General features: G+C 41.3%; 1 protein-coding gene across 2 annotated transcripts in view; it reads right to left on the reverse strand.

Annotated features, from left to right (window-relative positions):
* Window positions 1-23,331, reverse strand: part of LOC106582685 (copine-5) — a 197,002-nt gene that overhangs the window by 140,089 nt on the left and 33,582 nt on the right. For both annotated transcript variants that reach the window (XM_014165982.2, XM_014165981.2), the window contains exons 2-3: window positions 7,282-7,322; window positions 6,719-6,765 (exon numbers count right to left, since the gene is read on the reverse strand). In XM_014165982.2, coding sequence (XP_014021457.1) covers window positions 6,719-6,765; window positions 7,282-7,322 — 88 coding nt within the window. The remainder of the gene's footprint in view (window positions 1-6,718; window positions 6,766-7,281; window positions 7,323-23,331) is intronic.

Consider the following 23,331-nt stretch of genomic DNA (forward strand, 5'->3'; position numbering starts at 1 on the left):
AATAGCCAGATTGCTAAATAGCCAGACTGCTAAATAGTCAATTAAGCCTACCAGAACTATATATATATATATATATATATATATATATATATATATATAGTATATAGGTATATATATATATTTTTTTTTTTTTGGAGCAGTGTATATATATATAAAATATATATATATATATATATATATAAAACACTGCTCAAAAAAATAAAGGGAACACTTAAACAACACAATGTAACTCCAAGTCAATCACACTTCTGTGAAATCAAACTGTCCACTTAGGAAGCAACACTGATTGACAATACATTTCACATGCTGTTGTGCAAATGGAATAGACAACAGGTGGAAATTATAGGCAATAAGCAAGACACCCCCAATAAAGGAGTGGTTCTGCAGGTGGAGACCACAGACCACTTCTCAGTTCCTATGCTTCCTGGCTGATGTTTTGGTCACTTTTGAATGCTGGCGGTGCTTTCACTCTAGTGGTAGCATGAGACGGAGTCTACAACCCACACAAGTGGCTCAGGTAGTGCAGCTCATCCAGGATGGCACATCAATGCGAGCTGTGGCAGGAAGGTTTGCTGTGTCTGTCAGCGTAGTGTCCAGAGCATGGAGGCGCTACCAGGAGACAGGCCAGTACATCAGGAGACGTGGAGGAGGCCGTAGGAGGGCAACAACCCAGCAGCAGGACCGCTACCTCCGCCTTTGTGCAAGGAGGAGCAGGAGGAGCACTGCCACAGCCCGGCAAAATGACCTCCAGCAGGCCACAAATGTGCATGTGTCTGCTCAAACGGTCAGAAACAGACTCCATGAGGGTGGTATGAGGGCCCGATGTCCACAGGTGGGGGTTGTGCTTACAGCCCATCACCGTGCAGGACGTTTGGCATTTGCCAGAGAACACCAAGATTGGCAAATTCGCCACTGGCGCCCTGTGCTCTTCACAGATGAAAGCAGGTTCACACTGAGCACATGTGACAGACGTGACAGAGTCTGGAGACGCCGTGGAGTACGTTCTGCTGCCTGCAACATCCTCCAGCATCACCGGTTTGGCAGTGGGTCAGTCATGGTGTGGGGTGGCATTTCTTTGGGGGGCCGCACAGCCCTCCATGTGCTCGCCAGAGGTAGCCTGACTGCCATTAGGTACCGAGATGAGATCCTCAGACCCTTTGTGAGACCATATGCTGGTGCGGTTGGCCCTGGGTTCCTCCTAATGCAAGACAATGCTAGACCTCATGTGGCTGGAGTGTGTCAGTAGTTCCTGCAAGAGGAAGGCATTGATGCTATGGACTGGCCCGTCCGTTCCCCAGGCCTGAATCCAATTGAGCACATCTGGGACATCATGTCTCGCTCCATCCACCAACACCACGTTGCACCACAGACTGTCCAGGAGTTGGCGGATCCTTTAGTCCAGGTCTGGGAGGAGATCCCTCAGGAGACCATCCGCCACCTCATCAGGAGCATGCCCAGGCGTTGTAGGGAGGTCATACAGGCACGTGGAGGCCACACACACTACTGAGCCTCATTTTGACTTGTTTTAAGGACATTACATAAAGTTGGATCAGCCTGTAGTGTGGTTTTCCACTTTAATTTTGAGTGTGACTCCAAATCCAGACCTCCATGGGTTGATAAATTGGATTTCCATTGATTATTTTTGTGTGATTTTGTTGTCAGCACATTCAACTATGTAAAGAAAAAAGTATTTAATAAGATTATTTCTTTCATTCAGATCTAGGATGTGTTGTTTTAGTGTTCCCTTTATTATTTTGAGCAGTGTATATACATATACAGTTGAAGTAGGAAGTTTACATACACCTTAGCCAAATACATTTAAACTCAGTCTTTCACAATTCCTGACATCTAATCCTAGTAAAAATTCCCTGTCTTAGGTCAGTTAGGATCACCACTTTATTTTCTTTCATCACATTCCCAGTGGGTTAGAAGTTTACATACACTCAATTAGCATTTGGTAGCATTGCCTTTAAATTGGTTAACTTGGGTCAAACGTTTCGGGTAGCCTTCCACAATAAGTTGGGTGAATTTTGGCCCATTCCTCCTGACAGAGCTGGTGTGTTCTATGGGATTGAGGTCAGGGCTTTGTGATGGCCACTCCAATACCTTGACTTTGTTGTCCTTAAGACATTTTGCCACAACTTTGGAAGTATGCTTGTGGTCATTGTCTATTTGGAAGACCCATTTGCGACCAAGCTTTAACTTCCAGACTGATGTCTTGAGATGTTGCTTCAATATATCCACATAATTTTCCTCCCTCATGATGCCATCCATTTCGTGAAGTGCACCAATCCCTCCTGCAGCAAAGCACCCCCACAACATGATGCTGCCACCCCCGTGCTTCACGGTTGGGATGGTGTTCTTCGACTTGCAAGCCTCCCCCTTTTTCCTCCAAACATAACAATGGTCATTATGGCCAAACAGTTCTATTTTTGTTTCATCAGACCAGAGGACATTTCTCCAAAAAGTACAATCTTTGTCCCCATGTGCAGTTGCAAACCGTAGTCTGGCTTTTTTGTGGCGGTTTTGGAGCAGTGGCTTCTTCCTTGCTGAGCGGCCTTTCAGGTTATGTTGATACATTACTCTTTTTTCTGTGGATATAGATACTTTTGTACCGGTTTCCTCCAGCATCTTCACAAGGTCCTATACGGTTGTTCTGGGATTGATTTGCACTTTTCGCACCAAAGTAAGTTCATCTCTAGGAGACAGAACGCGTCTCCTTCCTGAGCGGTATGACGGCTGCGTGGTCCCATGGTGTTTACACTTGCATACTATTGTTTGTACAGATGAACATGGTACCTTCAGGCGTTTTGGAAATTGCTCCCAAGGATGAACCAGACTTGTGGAGGTCTACTATGTTTTTCTGAGGTCTTGGCTGATTTCTTTTGATTTTCCCATGATGTCAAGCAAAGAGGCACTGCGTTTGAAGGTAGGCCTTGAAATACATCCACAGGTACACCTCCAATTGACTCAAATGATGTCAATTAGCCTATCAGAAGCTTCTAAAGCCATGACATCATTTTCTGGTATTTCTCCAAGCTGTTTAAAGGCACAGTCAACTTAGTGTATGTAAACCTTTGACCCACTGGAATTGTGATACAGTGAATTATAAGTGAAATAATCTGTCTGTAAACAATTGTTGAAAAAATTACTTGTGTCATGCACAAAGTAGATGTCCTAACCGACTTGCCAAAATTATAGTTTGTTATCAAGAAATATGTGGAATGGTTGAAAACCGAGTTCAATTTTATAGTGTATATATAGTCTAGTGAGTGTGAATGTGCTGTGTGTACAGTATCTACCTCAAATACCTTATTATTATTATCTATCCTGATGCCTAGTCACTTTACCCTGCCTTCATGTACATATCTACCGCTAATACTTTATTATTATCTATCCTGATTCCTAGTCTCTTTACCCTGCCTTCATGTACATATCTACCTCAAATACCTTACTATTATCTATCCTGATGCCTAGTCACTTTACCATGCCTTCATGTACATATCTACCTCAAATAGCTTATTATTATCTATCCTGATGCCTAGTCACTTTACCCCGCCTTGAAGTACATATCTACCTCAAATACCGTATTATTATCTATCCTGATGCCTAGTCACTTTACCCTGCCTTCATGTACATATCTACCTCTAATACCTTATTATTATCTATCCTGATGCCTAGTCACTTTACCCTGCCTTCATGTACATATCTACCTCAAATACCTTATTATTATCTATCCTGATGCCTAGTCACTTTACCATGCCTTCATGTACATATCAACCTCAAACACCTTATTATTATCTATCCTGATGCCTAGTCACTTTACCCTGCCTTCATGTACATATCTACCTCAAACACCTTATTATTATCTATCCTGATGCCTAGTCACTTTACCCTGCTTTGAAGTACATATCTACCTTGTACCTCTGCACATTGATCTGGTACTGGTACTCCCTGTATATAGCTCCACATTGATCTGGTACTCCCTGTATATAGCTCCACATTGATCTGGTACTCCCTGTATATAGCTCCACATTGATCTGGTACTCCCTGTATATAGCTCCACATTGATCTGGTACTGGTACTCCCTGTATATATAGCTCCACATTGATCTGGTACTCCCTGTATATAGCTCCACAATGATCTGGTACTGATACTCCCTGTATATAGCTCCACATTGATCTGGTACTGATACTCCCTGTATATAGCTCCACATTGATCTGGTACTGGTACTTCCTGTATATAGCTCCACATTGATCTGGTACTTCCTGTATATAGCTCCACATTGATCTGGTACTCCCTGTATATAGCTCCACATTGATCTGGTACTCCCTGTATATAGCTCCACATTGATCTGGTACTGATACTCCCTGTATATAGCTCCACATTGATCTAGTACTGGTACTTCCTGTATATAGCTCCACATTGATCTGGTACTTCCTGTATATAGCTCCACATTGATCTGGTACTCCCTGTATATAGCTCCAAGGTACTCCCTGTATATAGCTCCACATTGATCTGGTACTGGTACTCCCTGTATATAGCTCCACATTGATCTGGTACTCCCTGTATATAGCTCCACATTGATCTGGTACTGATACTCCCTGTATATAGCTCCACATTGATCTGGTACTGGTACTCCCTGTATATAGCTCACATTGATCTGGTACTGATACTCCCTGTATATAGCTCCACATTGATCTGGTACTGGTACTCCCTGTATATAGCTCCACATTGATCTGGTACTGATACTCCCTGTATATAGCTCCACATTGATCTGGTACTGGTACTTCCTGTATATAGCTCCACATTGATCTGGTACTGGTACTCCCTGTATATAGCTCCACATTGATCTGGTACTGATACTCCCTGTATATAGCTCCACATTGATCTGGTACTGGTACTCCCTGTATATAGCTCCACATTGATCTGGTACTGATACTCCCTGTATATAGCTCCACATTGATCTGGTACTGATACTTCCTGTATATAGCTCCACATTGATCTGGTACTGGTACTGCCTGTATATAGCGCCACATTGATTTGGTACTGGTACTCCCTGTATATAGCTCCACATTGATCTGGTACTGATACTCCCTGTATATAGCTCCACATTGATCTGGTACTCCCTGTATATAGCTCCACATTGATCTGGTACTGGTACTCCCTGTATATAGCTCCACATTGATCTGGTACTGGTACTCCCTGTATATAGCTCCACATTGATCTGGTACTGGTACTCCCTGTATATAGCTCCACATTGATCTGGTACTGGTACTCCCTGTATATAGCTCCATTCTCATGCATTTTATGTTATTCTTTTTGTGTTACTATTTGATTTTTCAACTCTGCATTGTTGGGGAGGTCTCATTAGCATTTCACAGTAAAGTCTAAACCAGTTGGATTCCCTGCATGTGACACATAGGAGGCTACTGAGGGGAGAACGGCTCATAATAATGTCCAGAACAAAGCAAATAAATGGTATCAAGCACCTGGAAATCACGGGTTGGATATATTTGATACCATTCCACTGATTCCGCTCCAGTCATTACCACGAGCCCGTTCTCCCCTATTAAGGTGCCACCGACCTCCTTGTCCCTAGTAGAACCAGGGACAGAGTGACACTGTGACAATATAACAGGGTAGAGTTCTATGTTCCGATAGGCAGATTGTAGTAATAGAATACTGCATCCTTCCATTGGCTTTTATTGATGTTCTTCTCTGAGGGTGTTTTCTGTTCAGCAGCTGATTTAGGGTGTTGAGGATTGTAGCATTTGGATGTGTGTCATCATGGCTTTTCTGTTTCCTCTCTATTTCTCTCTCTCTCTCTCTTTATCCCCCCCCCCCCTCTCCCCCTCACTTGTTCTTTCTCTCTCCATGCAACGGATCTATCAATTTATCTTTCTTCCTCTGTCTGGCTCAATTCTGTCTTGCCAATCCTGTGTTCCCAGAGACACATAGCAGTAATAGATAGAGTGATCAGTGTACTGAGAGTAAGTTCTTTATGCTATGATGCTCAATATGTCTCAAAACTGTCTGAACAGACTTCCAACACACATACACACACTGGCAAACACACTGGCAGCACTAGAGGGGCTCTGATTCACAGGACAGCCCCCCCCCTCAACCGTATCCTTGACTGTCACCTGGTCACTTACTTTAAAAAGTTTGGAACTTTGAGTTTCTCCCTTTGCGGAACTTATACGGTGATTACCCAGGCAGCGATGGGTATGGTAGCACACAGACACGGGCGGTGGGAACTGGTCATGTTCTCTCGCCTGGAGTGTACAGCTATGATGTCACAGACAGGCAAATCAGACGGTACAAGGCTTGAAAAGGTCAAGCTTGTCAGATCTCCACTAAACAGCTCTGAATAAACCTATCATCCCCCTATGCACACAAGCACGCATGTACGCAGAAAGGTTCTTACAGTAATGGGTGTGTCCTATTTCGAATCTCATGCTGAGGCTTGTAAATGTGGAGTATAGAGGTGGGTGTGTTATAGCTACATTTATTTCCGAAACTAATCCTAACTTTTAAACTTTTAAATGTCAGCACTGGGCTAAATTGATTGGTATTTGGGAGAAAAAAAAGGACAAAAATAAAGAGAAGCTATTTCCCTCACAAACAGTCAATACCCCACTGCAAGGGACTCATTGAACTTTAAAAGGCTCTGAAGTGTGCGTGTGCGTGTGCGTGTGTGTGTGTGTGCACTCACCTCTCTCCACTGCTTGGTCTCCACTCCTTGGGTGTAGAGCACACACACTGAGGGAGAGAGGGGGGGGGGTAGAGAGAGGTGAGATTGAGAGAGAGAGAGAGAGAGAGAGAGAGAGGGATAGAGAGTGAGATTGAGAAAGCGAGAGAGAGAGTGATATAGAGATTGTGAAAGAGAAAGCGAGACATACAGGGCAGAAAGACAATCAGAAATAGATGCTGGCAGATTGAACAGTGCAGATTAATACAAAAGTTTTAGCTCCAGAACACTGAGCAAACAACAGACGGAGGCTAAAGGCAAAGCTAACATCTACTCCTCAAGTCAACTATCATGCAGGGACAGAGAGGTAGGGATGGGGAAGGGGGGGTGGACGGATGGAGGTAGGTAGGGAAAGAGGGAGGGAGGGAGGGAGGGAGGGAGGGAGGGAGGGAGGGAGGGAGGGAGGGAGGGAGGGAGGGAGGGAGGGAGGCATGGATGGACAGATAGACGAAGAGACAGACGGACAGACGGACAGAGGAAGGAAGGTAGACAGGGAAGGAGCACATAAAGGGTTGAGTCACACTCACATGGGTCAGATTTGGAGAACGTGTCTTTATCTAGTAGATTCCTGAAAGGCAAAAAGGAAAGAGGAAAACTGTCAAAGCAATATCAGCTTCATAATCTTATCGGAAACATATCAGAGACCAATTCAGAGACCAATTCATCCAATTGTTCTGCGCTTCAGTTATTGCGTGAGTCATTACACAGGCATTAATGGCTTTCTGAATTGCTCCTGAGATCTATTAAGTTATCCATAGAGGTCCTGACTGAGTACCTATTCATATCATCCAGCAGCTGTAGTGGCTTGCAGTGTTCATTTCATCAACTAAAATAATGACGACGTATGCCCAGAGTGATTATACACAAAATCCTTTTGCATTTGGGTTGACGAAAACCAGACGAGAGTTATCTCTGTGACTAAAATCTGACTAGTAAATGGACTGGGCAAGAGTTTTTGGAAAGATTGAGATCTTTTCAGTGTTATTTGCAATCTAGAGGCAACAAATCGCTGATGCATATAAGGCACATTCCATGGCTACTCTCCTGGTGGTAAAAGCTCCCGGTAGAAAAAGGGAAGATGTTTGGAGCCACTTTACGTATCGTGCAGATTCAAACAAGACCGAATGCAATGTTTCCACGGGAGAAGACAGCGTTTGCTCCCACAAGTTGACCAGGAAAAATACTGCTGACCTCAAGAGAAATCTAAAAGTGCACCATCCCAATATGTAGCCTACGCTTAGGTAGGCTAATAACAGATTGATAATGCTAGCTAGTAGTTTGCTGAAACCTATCAGGCCACTAATTTTGACACAACTTTGATTACAAGATAACTACAGTACGTCAAGGGGCAGGTCGTCCAGACTGCAATAATTTGGCATTTTGCAACCATTTGACCTGACTGCGCAAGTTACATTTGTAAATGCTCGCATGCAAGTTGAACATTCATTATATTGCTCACTTCGCTCAAAAGTTTCAAAACGTCCTAATGAGCATTATCTTCATGATTCCTCTAATGATAGTGTATGCCCAGCCCGTGGGCCTGTTTCGCTGCGGCATGTTCCGCTGGCAAGTGGCCCCTGCTGTGATGAGTGAGCCACTTGACGTGTGCTCCGAGAGAGAGAGAGACAAAAGGCTTCTGATTGTATAACATTTAAATATCTAATTTGCAGGGAAACACATCGCTCCATATGGCTGTGGGCTACACTAGTTCGTTTAGCAGACGAGATTAGCTTCGAATTCCGAGGCATTGTTTTATATTATTTTATAGTATGAAGAATACAATTGAACATAGCTGAATAAATAGAAAGGATATTTTCTCCAAAGATTCCCGAGGGAGTGCGGACATGTATTGAACCAATGCCTGCAACCCAGCAATATTGTATTGTATTGACCGGTTAGCGAAGAAACAGTTCCTCCTATATGCTTATTTTAGAGCTATTAATACAATTGTAATTGTAATACAAACATTAGGCTATATGTTTTGATTTTTAATACATTCTAAGGCCAGATAACGTTGCATGAAAGGCATGAGCTCTGCTCTGTGTCTTGCGCAGGCTGCACACTTCATCAGTCTCTCATTCACAATTTGACAAGAATTTGATAATATTCTCACCCATCAGACTATTCTTAATTTAATCTGGTCTTTACATATAGCCTACTAATATATGTGTGGAATAATGTTTTATTAGAATGGCCCACAAAAACAAAATGTCATCAAATAGCAAATGCAGGTTGTGCAGTTACGTTTTTATGCAAGAATAGGCAGCGTCCATAAGGCTAGGGGAAGCATAAGTTTTAAATCAAATAAAAAATACATAGAATCATTACAAATAGGCTGCTAAAGCATGATTTGGCCACAGAAGATATTTTGTTTCTTTCAACAACAACAAAAAAAGTGGAATGTTTTAAATCGCATTGCCTATAGTCTGAAGGAAATGCAGCACGCGTAATTTTGGTAGATTATTGTTGAGTTGCAACTGTCTGTGAAAAGAGGTCAAACCAGGCATATGCAATACTTCAAAATACAATTGCGGGAAAACATAGTTTGGAAAGCAAATGGTTATTGCTGTAAAAAGAAGACAATGAAAAGACTACTCTGTCTTTTAGTTTTTTTTAATTCCCAACTTAATTGAGCGAACAACAGTATAGCCTATCTTATTAGCACCAGCGGGAGCGCATCGGCAATTATCCTCGGTGACTGCGCACTGCGCATATTCACTATTTATCATTGTTGGGTCAGCGCCACTTAAAAGTTTGTTTTTGGACAATAATTTCCTCCTCCAGTTTAGATGGACGTCATATTATATTTGTGTCTCCACTTCTCATAGGTCGATTATATGGACAATGTCATTTTTATTGATATTTTGTCACTGTCATCAGAGTAGGCTACCCTTCAATTTGTCCTATTAAAAATATTCTGCTAATGCCTCCAGTCATATATAAAGTGTAGTAGAACTAGATGGAATGTGTTTAGAAAAGGCCACATTCCTCCCATGAAAAAAAGAAAAAAAATGATGGGATGTAGCCTTGGCCTGCTCTACGCTAAATGCATTGAACAGTCTTTTTTTTTTGCGAACAGTGATCGAGTTATAGGATATTATTATCCTAAATTATGACTATCCAATCTACTCATCACATTACTAATAGTAGGCTAGTTTACATAAATCTGCAAATGCGATTATGCATATAGGCCTAATACTTTATTATAAAGGAGAATTTTTATGGTGAACATTTTCTTCCCCGAACTTGAAATCCACGAGCCGCCTATGTATGCCAGTTAGGCTACACCAGTTGTAAAGCAGATTAATGTGCTTGAGCAATAAATATAGCAGCACGAGAGAGCTGGGATCCTCTTCTAAATAGTGGCTCTGTTTTCTCTGTTTTCACACGTGATTGCGCATTGACTGGGTTTATAAGAACACACGTTTCACTAGGCTCTGTATGCTATACACTCTCTAACTGTGTTCCAGGGGTCCTAGGCCTATAGGCTACTTTTTGAGTTATTTGGCCACTTTAGTTGTGATACAAACATTATCAAAACTTATAGTGATTTGAAAAAGTCACCCAAAAGAAAGGTATGCTATGCACTGTTTCTTGTCTTACTGCACATGCTGGGCATCATTCACAAGTGATAATATTGTCACCCATCAGACTATTCTCAATTTAATTTTGTCTTTGCATATACAAAAAAATATATTGTATGTGTGGAATTTGTTTGGATTTAGAATGGACCATGTCATCTATGTACTTAAATAACGAATGGAGGACACTTTTCCCATGTTTCATCTTCATACCAGCCAGGTAGGCTATACTCCTGTTGTAAAGCGAAGCAACCTGCTGAATATTAGGAAAGTTGAGGAATAAATATAGTAGGCCTAGCCTATAGAAAGCTGATGGGATCCCTCTCTTTTTAATAAAGGTCATCACTCTGTTTTCTCACGCAATTGCATAGACTATAGAAATGTTGCGCAACATGAGCTCATGGGCTCTCATTAAGTGTTTGATTAGATTTTCAATTACATTTGCATTGATGTCAGAGTGATTAGAGGGACAATAGCGTGCTGAGTACCAGGCCATTAGCGACTGGCAGTTAACAAGTTTTGTAGGCTACTAATTGCCATCAGCAGCATCAGATCGCAGCTTTGGAGCAGTCTAGTTACCGTGACCTTGTGGAATTTGACTGAGGTCATGACTTGTGACCGCAGGTGTGGCGGTAATATGGTCACCATAACAGCCCTATACATGACCTCTAGCTGTGGGTATTATATTTAGCGTTAGCGATCTAACTAATGTGTTTTGAGTTTTCACTTCCTCGTGGTGAATAAGCTCCAAAATAAATTAGCCTATGATATTAGTGCACATAAAGACGTAGGCAAAATTCATCCCTGTTGAACAAAAAAATGCAGAAAATTCAATGCCCCCGTGCACAAGGTGAGGTCCAAGGTGAGGTCGAGATCGGTGTGGAAGAACTTGACTGGTCTGCACAGAGCCCTGACCTCAACCCCATCAAACACCTTCAGGATGAATTGGGACGCCGACTGCGAGCTAGGCCTAATCGCCCAACATCAGAGCCCGACCTCACTCATGCTCTGGTGTGTGAATGGAAGCAATTCACTGCAGCAATGTTCCAACATCCAGTGGAAAGCCTTCCCAGAAGAGTGGAGGCTGTTATAGCAGCAAAGGGGGGGACCAACTCCATATTAATGCCCATGATTTTGGAAAGAGAGGTTCGACAAGCAGGTGTCCACATACTTTTGGTCGTGCAGTAAGTATTTTGTTCTGATATTTCTTAATTTCTTTCTTTTCAGTTTTTGGATTATTTACGTATTGTTTGTATTGCTAGGTATTATTACTGCACTGTTGGAGCTAGAAACACAAGCATTTTGCTGCACCTGCGATAACTTCAGCAAATCTGTGTACATACGACCAATACATTTTGACATGATTTTACAATGTAATGAATTCTATTTGCTTCTGGTATTCCATTCTCAGACCTCTCTTAATACTATATTCCTATAACTCTATAAGAGTCTTGCTTACACATTGCTATTTATCTATTGGAGTCAGATAATATACACCTTGATAGGCCTTGTTAATATTATTTCCATAGTCTTATTACTGGTCACATGTGAGGTGTATATTCCAGCTATACACAGTCATGCCTTCAGTGGCAATCATGTAGTATTATCTAGATTAAGATCACACTACATGGACTCATCAATGCTTGATGAGCAATTGTTCAGTTTTCCTTGTCAGCTGTATACTGCTTCGTACAAATGGATAACTGTATATTTAAGCAATTAGGCCTGAGGGGGTGTGGTATATATGGCCAATATACCACAGCTAAGGGCTGTTCTTACGCACAACGCAACGCGGAGTGCCTGGATACAGCCCTTAGCCGTGGTATAATTGGCCATATACCACAAAACCCTGAGGTGCCTTATTGCTATTATAAACTGGTTACCAATGTAATTAGAGCAGTATGAATACATGTTTTGTCATACCTGTGGTATACGGTCTGATATACCATGGCTGTCAGCCAATCAGCATTCAGGGCTCGAACCAACCATTTTATAAATGTATACAGTACCAGTCAAAAGTTGGGACACACTAACTCATTCAAGGGTTTTTCTAATTTTTTACTTTTTTCTACATTGTAGAATAATAGTGAAGTCATCACAACTATGAAAAAACACATATGGAATAAAAAAAAGTGTTAAACAAAACAAAATATATTTCATATTTGAGAGCCACCCTTTACCTTAAATGACAGCTTAGCACACTCTATGCAAACAGGGACAGTTTCATTGCAAACAAGACACTGATTTGGCATTGGAGAAATATGATCAGATGAACACATAGACCTGTCTGTCTATTGACCTGTAATTTCGGTAATTTGTGTGGTATTTAAAAAGAAAATCTGCTATTATGTAAAATTACGTAGAATTGCATGAAATGTTTATGAAAGGCTACTTTTTCTTGGACCTTCAAATACTATTTTACATTTACATTTTAGTCATTTAGCAGACGCTCTTATCCAGAGCGACTTACAGTAGTGAAGGCATACATTTCATACGTTTTCATACAGTTTTTTTTCTTCCGTACTGGTCCCCCGTGGGAATCGAACCCACAACCCTGGCGTTGCAAACACCATGCTCTACCAACTGATAGATTCATGCAACGCTTTAACTATAAAGCAGATCTTTCCACCCCTACTTTTGTCCACGTTGGTCTGCGAACCCACAACCTTCTGGCCCACAGCCATGTGCGCCATCAAAATTCCTGCGTTGACGAATAATGTGATGAAAAACAGTTTCTGAAACTGCATATCCAGGGCCCTTGTCTGACCAAGAAGCGAGGATAAAACGGTAGACATGTTCTCTGTTATCCACTTTGTTTTAATTATTATTTGGGGTACAGCAGAGGGTCCCTTGTTTTTTCCTCTAAGTGTTCAGGGAGGGTTTAGGTAAAATAGAGGCGAGATTTTCTCCATGTAACCCTTATTAGAAATGTTGTTGGATGCCCATCTCTAGGCGTCAATAGTGTAAAGCTAACCTCCCTGACATTGAATGCAATGTATTCGCATAAGTGTCATGTTCCTTGATGTCTATCTTTTTGCACAGTCATACCAGATTGATGCTTATCAATGATAGCACGCACGCACGCACGCACGCACGCACGCACGCACGCACACACACACACACACACACACACACACACACACACACACACACACACACACACACACACACACACACACACACACACACACTTCTCTCAATATCATAGAACTATAGCATCTAATAGTTAACACATCACAATGCAGCCTTCTAGAACTGTTGTTCTGTTTCTGTGCTGTTTAAATTAGCTCACAAACAACCAACCACAAAGAGATAAATACATTTAAATAACACTGATATGAAGATTTGATGTGATAGTCATGACTTTTAGATTTTTATCTTCACATTATGTTCTTGGGCTGATGAATCACATCATGATGAATATTTGAACATGGATGTGCACACACACACACACACACACACACACACACGCACGTATGCAGGCACGCAAACACGCACGCACACAGACGCAAGCACACACACACAAGCCATCTGTCATGTTTATCAATGCACATTTTCTGCATCACACTCAACTGGCACTGTATTTCTCTGGGCTCCCATAGAGCAGTGTTTCATTAAAGACATGCTCTGGAACTTTGGCGACTAGTAAGTATTTTGTAAACCTACCACGTTGGGCTGGATGTGCCAATGTGTAGTTCATACATGCATAATCTATGAGCAGAATTCATGTCTTACCTCAAATAGCCATGAAATCCCTAGTTTGAAAGTGACTGGTTTCTGGACGCTTCCGGCTCCATTTGATCTATATTTTCCTCCACATGGGCCAGCCCCCTAGCAATTTGAGTTTTAGCTAATGAGCTTCAGCTCCTTGCCATTTGAGTGACATCTAGCAAGATGCCCACACAGCAGAGCTTGAGTGAGAGCAATGACGTGGTGTCCATATCTGCACATATGTGACACATTTCTGGGACCATTTTTGGCTCGTGACCGCTACTTTCAGAACTACTAGCTAAAAGGTATATAAGTACCGGAGAATCTTTAAAATGGAGGGTAAAGATGCAGCTAGGTTATTTGAAATGACTTTACACACAAGAATGGAGAAGTTTTATTGCCTTACATACGTACATGTAGTATAAACAGACAAACAACAGCTATAGTATTACAACAAGATGTATTACCTTCTCATCTCTCCTGCCAGTCTCATCTCTCCTGCCACCGTCTCATCTCTCCTGACAGTCACTTTAAAACCAGGGATTTTATGGCTAATTGTGTTAAGACATCAATGCAATCCTCTTAAGGATTAGCCCCTTTTTTCAATTTTCGCCTAAAATGACATACCCAAATCTAACTGCCTGTAGCTCAGGCCCTGAAGCAAGGATATGCATACTCGTGGTACCATTTGAAAGGAAACACTTTGATGTTTACGGAAATATGAAAGGAATGTAGTAGAATATAACACAATAGATCTGGTAAAAGATAATACAAAGAAAAAAACAACCGTTCTTTTGTATTTTTATGTGCCATCTTTGAAATGCAAGAGAAAGGCCATAATGTATTATTCCAGCCCAGGTGCAATTTAGATTTTGACCACTAGACGGCATCAGTGAATGTGCAAACTTTTAGACTAATCCAATTAACCATTGCATTTCTGTTCAAAATTCTGTATCAAGACTGCCCAAATGTGCCTAATTTGTTTATTAATAACTTTTCATGTTCAAAATTGTGCACTCTCCTGAAACAATAGCATGTTATTCTTTCACTGTAATAGCTACTGTAAATTGGACAGTGCAGTTAGATTAACAATAATTTAAGCTTTCTGCCAATATCAGATATGTCTATGTCCTGGGAAGTTTTCTTGTTACTTACAACCTCATGCTAATCGCATTAGCCTACGTTAGCTCAACCGTCCCATGGAAGGGACACCGATTCCGAAGAAGTTTTAATTCTGCTCATAGATTATGCATCTATAAACTACACATTGACAAATCCAGCCCAACGCGACAGTTTTAAAAATACTTACTAGTCGCCAAAGTTCCGGAGCATGTCTTTAATGAAACAGTGCTCTATGGGAGCCCAGATAAATACAGTGCCAGTTGAGTGTGATGAAGAAAATGTGCATTGATGGGGCAGAAGGTAGTCTAGCGGTTAAGAGCATTGGGCCAGTAACTGAAAGATCGCTGTAGTTCGAATCCCCTAGGTGAAAAAGATGTTTGTGCCCCCTTGAGCAAGGGACTTAACCCTAATTGCCCATGTAAATCACTCTGGATAAGAGCGTCTGCTAAATGACTAAAATGTAAGTAGACCGGTGTGGCTTAGAGAGGGGGTGGGGTAGCGTGTGACTGACTGAGACAGGAAGATAGTGAGGAAAAAAAATACGCACTCTGGGAAACTGAACGCTTGAAAGATACCACACTCCCCCGACTCTCCTCAACTCCCCCTACACACTCCTGGACTTAATGAATCTAAGAGAGAAACACTTACTCTAATGAACCTGCTGGATCTTAAATTGCGGCCAGAGAGCAACACGTGTGTGGGAGGAGAGGCGTTGGGTATAAGTATATAAAGTGAAGTGGGCGAGACGAGGTGGCTGCAGCCGTTTCTATTTCTATCCCAATAATCTACAACACACTCTTAGAAAAAAAAGGGTTATAATCGGCTGTCCCCATAGGAGAACCCTTTGAAAAACACTTTTGGGTTCCATATAGAACCCTTTCCACAGAGGGTTCTACGTGGATCCCAAAAGGGTTCTACCTGGAACCAAAAAGGGTTCTACCTGGAACCAAAAAGGGTTTGCCTATGGAGACAGTCAAAGAACCCTTTTGGAGCCCTTTGTTGTCCTCAGAGGCCCCATCAACATGAACAGTGTGTGTGTATATATGTGTGTGCTTGTGCGTGAGTGCGTGCGCGCAGGCGTGTGTCCCTGTGTGCCTGCCTGTATGCGTCCTGTGTGCCTGCCTGTATGCGTCCTACCTGCCTGCATGCATGGTTGCGTGTGCATGCAAGAAAGAAAGACAGAGAGGAGAGGAGGGAGCTGATAGAGCTGATCTATTACACTGTTTCTATCCTTCATCTCAATCCCTTCATCTTAATTTCTTCACCAGAAGAAGAAAGATTCGATTGTTTCTTCTCTGTGAACTTTAAACAACACAGAGACTACACTTTAATAAGAGAAACACAGCTCCTCGCCTGTCTGAACACAAACATACTGCCCTGCAAACACTTCCCAAAATCTTTTCGCAGTTAGCATTGTGTCTGTGTGAGTGTCTGTGTGTTTTTCTGTCTGTCTGTGTGTATGTGTGTGTGCGTGTGTGTGTGACTGAGGCGCTTGACAACTCTTTCCTTAGTGACCTCCACAATGGAGGTAAAATAACCATACTAAGTTAACATATGGAATTGTTTTAAGATGTATATGAATAATGAATAATGAATGGTGCTGGTGTTTGATGCTCCAGCTGTTGAAGCAGCTTTATGTTACAGTCCCTGCTTTAACATCGCTGTGTGTGTGTGTGTGTGTGTGTGTGTGTGTGTGTGTGTGTGTGTGTGTGTGTGTGTGTGTGTGTGTGTGTGTGTGTGTGTGTGTGTGTGTGTGTGTGTGTGTGTGCACGTTAGACAGCAACAATGCTTTTCCAAATCCTCCAAACATCCTTCTTCCCCAAACCTGTAGTGTTAGTTCCATAACATATCCTCTTCCACACATTATCTTCAATCTATAATCCATAAACTATCCCCACACACCCTATTGTACAAACTGTCAACCCCAAAACTCTTAACAATCCATAATACCATCTGTCTAAATATGTACACCACCGTTCAAAAGTTTGAGGTCACGTAGAAATGTCCTTGTTTTCGTTTAATAAAAGCAACTTTTTTGTCCATTAAAATAACATCAAATTGATCAAAACTACAATGTAGACATTGTTAATGTTGTAAATGACTATTGTAGCTGGAAACGGCAGATTTTTAATGGAATATCTACATGCTTGTACAGAGGCCCAATATCAGCAATCGTCACGTTGTGTTAGCTAATCCAAGTTTATCATTTTAAAAGGCAAATTTATCATTAGAAAACCTGTTCGCAATTATGTTAGCACAGCTGAAAAGTGTTCTGATTAAAGAAGAAATAAAACTGGCCTTCTTTAGACCAGTTGAGTATCTGGAGCATCAGCATTTGTGGGTTTGATTACAGGCTCAAAATGTCCAGAAACAAAGACCTTTCTTCTGAAACTCGTCAGTCTATTCTTGTTCTGAGAAATGAAGGCTATTCCATGCGAGACATTGCCAAGAAATGGAAGATCTTGTACTACTCCCTTCACAGAACTGCGCAAACCAGCCCTAACTAGAATAGAAAGAGGAGTGGGAGGCCCCGGTGTACAACTGAGCAAGAGGACAAGTACATTAGAGTGTTTAGTTTGAGAAACAGATGCCTCACAAGTCCTCAACTGGCAGCTTCATTAAATACTATGCGCAAAACACCAGTCTCAACATCAACAGTGAAGAGGTGACTCTGGGATGCTGGCCTTCTAGGCAGAGTTGCAAAGAAAAAGCCATATCTCAGATTGACCAATAAAAATAAAAGTTTAAGATGGACAAAAGAACACGGACTCTGAACAGAGGAAGATTGGAAAAAAGCGTTATGGACAGACAAATCTAAATTTGAGGTGTTTGGATCACAAAGAAGAACATTCATGAGACGCAGCAAAAATGAAAAGATGCCGGAGAAGTGCTTGACGCCATCTTTCAAGGATGGTGGAGGCAATGTGATGGTCTGGGGGTGCTTTGGGAGTGGTAAATACTTCCAAATACCAATTTCCAAACTGGGTAGCCAGTTTGGGTAGCCATTTGATTAGCTGTTCAGGAGTCTTATGGCTTGGGGGTAGAAGGTGTTTAGAAGCCTATTGGACCTAGACTTGGCGCTCCGGTACCGCTTGCCGTGCGGTAGCAGAGAGAACAGTCTATGACTAGGGTGGCTGGAGTCTTTGACAATTTTTTGGGCCTTCCTCTGCCACCGCCTGGTATAGAGGTCCTAGATGGCAGGAAGCTTGGCCCCAGTGATATACTGGGCTGTTCGCCCTCTGTGGTGCCTTGATTCCGGAGGCCGAGCAGTTGCCATACAAGGCAGTGATGCAACCCGTCAGGATGCTCTCGATGGTGCAGCTGTAAACGCTATTGAGGATCTGAGGACCCCTGCCAAATCTTTTCAGTCTCCTGAAGGGGAATAGGTTTTGTCATGCCCTCTTCACGACTGTCTTGGTATGCTTGGATCATGTTAGTTTGTTGGTGATGTGGACGCCATGGAACTTGAAGCTCTCAACCTGCTCCACTACAGCCCCGTCGATGAGAATGGGGGCGTGATCGATCCTCTGTCCTTTTCCTGTAGTCCACAATCGTCACTGAGTTCCAATCTTCATATTGTCAAGCATGGTGGGTATGCTTGTCATCGGCAAGGACTAGGGAGTTTTTTATGATAAAAATAAATTTGAATAGAGCTAAGCACAGGCAAAATCCTAGAGGAAAACCTGGTTCAGTCTGCTTTCCAACATACACTGGGAGACAAATTCACCTTTCAGCAGGACAATAACCTAAAACACAAGCCAGGGGAGGGGGGTGTTCTAAGCTAACATATGCAAATGTTTTAAGCTGGTCATACTAAGGATCATTTATCTATTTGATTTTGAATTTTAAGACCCCTTACGATATAAAAAATATATATATATTAGCCAATAGAAACACATTGAATAACAGATTCACAACATGGAGCAACAGATAGTCCCAACATAATCAAAAGGAAGTTTGTTCTGAAGTGTCTGTCCTATATCTGAGAGATATAAAAAAGGTCAGGATTTTTTACATTCTTTTTACTAGTATTGATCTCCTTGTTTTAGGCACTAAACTATCTCCATATATGTACTTCCATTCATTTTTTAAACTGGTACGGGACCTTCAGACGAGTCTTGTGAGGCTTGTGGGCGTCATAGGGCTGTCTAGCAATGATCAACAACCAATTTGACAGAGCTTGAATATTTTTTTTTTTTTTAAGAATAATATGCAAATATTGTACAATCCAGGTGTGCAAATTGTATAATTTTGGGGGGGAGTATTTGTAGCTCATTGACAAAAAACAACAACTATTAAATACATTTTTTCCCACTTTGTAACACAACATAATGTGGAAAAATTCAAGGGAGTTGAATATTTTCTGAAAGCACTGTATTTGAACCCAGGCCTGCTTCACTGACACGACCTACGTGACACGGACAAAAGACAAATGTCAAAACAGGCTCTATAGTGGCTTAAGTACTGGCCATTTACAAATTAGCCTACAGCTAATCATACATTTTAGTGGCATGAAGCTTTACGAAGCTGTTAAAACTATCTACAAGGAATCCATTAGGATAATTCACCAGTATGACTCCATGTGCTTTAACACCATGTATAAGGTAATGCTGGCGTCAGTTAGATTGTTTAGCATAATTGGTCTAATGACAAGCATACAGATATATATTATTATAATTTATCATTGACCTTTTTTTTTACCAAGGAGTGTTTATTGAGATTAAGGGGAGGGTATATTTAAAAGTTTACCAGAAAACTACAGGAAACTTGAGGATTTTATGGAATTTACATAACACACATATATATATATATACACTAGACAAAAATATAAATACAACACGCAACAATTTCAATGATTTTACTGAGTTACAGTTCATATAAGGAAACCAGTCAATGGAAATAAATCAATTATGCCCTAATCTATGGATTTCACATGAGTGGGCAAGAGCCCACCCACTGGGGAGCCAGGCCCTCACATAAGTGGGCAGGAGCCCACCCACTGGGAAGCCATGCCCAGCTAAAAATTATGGATTTTTCCCCACAAAAGGGCTTTATTACAGACAGAAGTTCTATACACTTTCATCAGCTGTCTGATGATAAACTAAAATTCTCTCTCTCAACACTCGGTGGAGGTCTGACAGATAGCGTCATAGCAGACTGAGAAAAAAACAACTGAACAGCTTTGGTGAATGGAGCACTGTTGACTGAATAAATACTATTAAAAGGCTAAAAACTAAAAATCCCATTGTCATACACACATCAAATGGTGTCAATCCCAAAAGCTTAAAAAATAAAAATCCCATTGTCATACACACATCAATGGTGTCAATCCAAATCAACCCAATGTCCCTTGTCAACGGAATGAAAATCATGACAATGACCATACACTAAAAACTCTCATCCACGCCTTAAACTGCTATGTTAGAGAGTAGAGACATGCATGGACTCTGAATATTCTATGAGCCGCAGCTGACAGTGGCCGAATACCCATACTTGTGTCCTAAATAGTAGGCTGTTTGAGTATGCGTGGGAAAAAAAAGTTTTATAGTATGTGACATTTAGAAAATCTAGTAAACTTTAAATGTCCTGATGTTATATTCATTTCGGCCTTGACAACAGCTGATAATCAGCTGTCAATTATATATGGGGATGCGCTACCGAAATAAACCAATTGTGGGAAACATCGCACATGATGCATTCTCGGTATGCGAAAAAAGAACATTTTATAGTATTTGAATATATCGAGTATGCTGTAAATGCAGAATGTTATACTCATTTTGGTGTTTCATCTAGTAGAATTCGCTGCACACTTTTCTGGAATTTCACAGCCACAATGCATTGGAAGAGGAGGGCTGTGAGCTTTGATAGATAGACCACTTCAAGTAAACAACAAAACATCTTGGAAGTTGGTGAATAGCAAAGCTTCTGATCGACTATTCCATCATATATATTTGAAAATAGATTTGCAGCCTACTGCCTGCCGTGCATTTAACTAGCTACATGCGTTAGTAGCTAGGACTAGAAGTTGTAACTGAACAGTAACATTAGCTACTTGGTTACTTGCTGTTGAGCGACAACTTCATATTTAACATTAGCCTAGTTAGTCAGCGAGTTTCATTGCACATAGGGTTGTAATCGTTACTCCAAAAGTTGCAATTCGATCTGTTTTGCAATGAAAACTAGAATTTCTATTGGACAGATTCAGGTAGGTGCCTCCCTGTTTGCTGAACCTGTCCAATAGAAATGCTAGTTTTCGTTACAAAACGGAACACACTGCAACTGTTTGGAGTATACACCCCTATTATGGTGAAAGTAATGGTAAGATGCACTCATTACTGTTTCACCTTGGCACTCAAATGTGATAAAGTATGTGTCAGTCTAGGTACAGAACGTTCACACAACAATAGCTTGGTTCATGTTTGGTTAACGTTGTACTTCATCTTATGTATTTTCAGGATCAATGTGAACGAGTGTGAGCTGGAGGGGGCTAAAATGAAGTGGGAGAACCTTAGGCTTAAGCAAAAATACACTACAGCTGTGGGCTCCTCTCCCTCCCACAAAGGTCCAGATGTGGAGGCGGGAGAATGTATTTTATTTATAGCTATTAATTTATTCATTTTCTACTGTTTTTTTGGTGAATTCCGTTTTTTTTTTTTTTTACCAAAAGTATATTTCTGTTTTCTCAATGAAAAGTGTTTCTTGTTTGTAATAAATAAGTGTTTACCGGTACATCTAATGTTGGCGTTTTACTTTCAACATAAAAATGCACTTCCACATCTGAGCTATCTTGTTGCAGGTGCATGGTAACAATTAGATACGTTAAAAGAAACCTGTACACTGCTCTTGCTAGTATCACTTTTTTATTGAAGCTTACTTGTCAGGCCTCTTGGCCTTCATCAGAGCTTTTTTGCTCTACTAAACTAAATAAACCATCTGTGGCATAATAACTGCCGTTTTCTATAGCGCTTTTATAATGTCAAGCGCATCAAAAGTATAAAAAACGAATAAGCAATACATGATCACAAGTAGCCTGGCTATAGGTCAACCACTAGAAGCCAAGTCTGAGTGCATGCATCCTCCAGAGATGGAGAGGGACAGTTCATGGCTTGATCAGAGGAAGGTGGTCAGGGAGATGGTTGATGAAGATGGGGGACGATGGACGGGGCCATGTACTGTCAAATCTTGGGTGAGAACCTCCTTCCCTCAGCCAGGGCATTGAAAATGGGTCGTGGATGGGTATTCCAGCATGACAATGACCCAAAACACACGGCCAAGGCAACAAAGGAGTGGCTCAAGAAGAAGCACATTAAGGTCCTGGAGTGGCCTAACCAGTCCCCAGACCTTAATCCCATAGAAAATCTGTGGAGGGAGCTGAAGGTTCGAGTTGCCAATCGTCAGCCTCGAAATCATAATGACTTGGAGAAGATCTGCAAAGAGGAGTGGGACAAAATCCCTCCTGAGATGTGTGCAAACCTGGTGGCCAACTACAAGAAACGTCTGACCTCTGTGATTGCCAACAAGGCTTTTGCCACCAAGTACCAAGTCATGTTTTGCAGAGGGGTCAAATACTTATTTCCCTCATTAAAATGCAAATCAATTTATAACATTTTTTACATGCATTTTTATGGATATTTTTGTTGTAATTCTGTCTCTCACTGTTCAAATAAACCTACCATTAAAATTATAGACTGATCATTTCTTTGTAAGTGGGTAAACGTACAAAATCAGCAGGGGATCAAATACTTTTTTCCTCCACTGTATATACCAAACAAAAATCATAGATTTTAACGTTAAACAAACCTTAGAACTCTATCCACAAAGACTAGCTTTAACAATTTCCACAGAAAATGATACAAAAACCCATTTACAGGAACAACTCTGTCGATACAAACTTTGACATCAGGGGTTTTTGTTGGACCCATGTCATCCAAAAAGTTGACTCAAGTTTGCCAAAAAGCACCTGGAAGCACCTGGATGATCATCAAGACTCTTCGAAGAATGTTCTATGGACAGATGAGTTAAAAGTATAACTTTTTGGATGACATGGGTCCCATTTCTCAAATGATTGCCTCGCCTGGTTCACCAACTACTTCTCTGATAGAGTTCAGTGTGTCAAATCGGAGGGCCTGTTGTCCAGGCCTCTGGCAGTCTCTATGGGGGTGC

This window comes from Salmo salar, chromosome ssa22 (genome assembly GCF_905237065.1).
Source record: "Salmo salar chromosome ssa22, Ssal_v3.1, whole genome shotgun sequence".
NCBI lineage: Eukaryota > Metazoa > Chordata > Actinopteri > Salmoniformes > Salmonidae > Salmo > Salmo salar.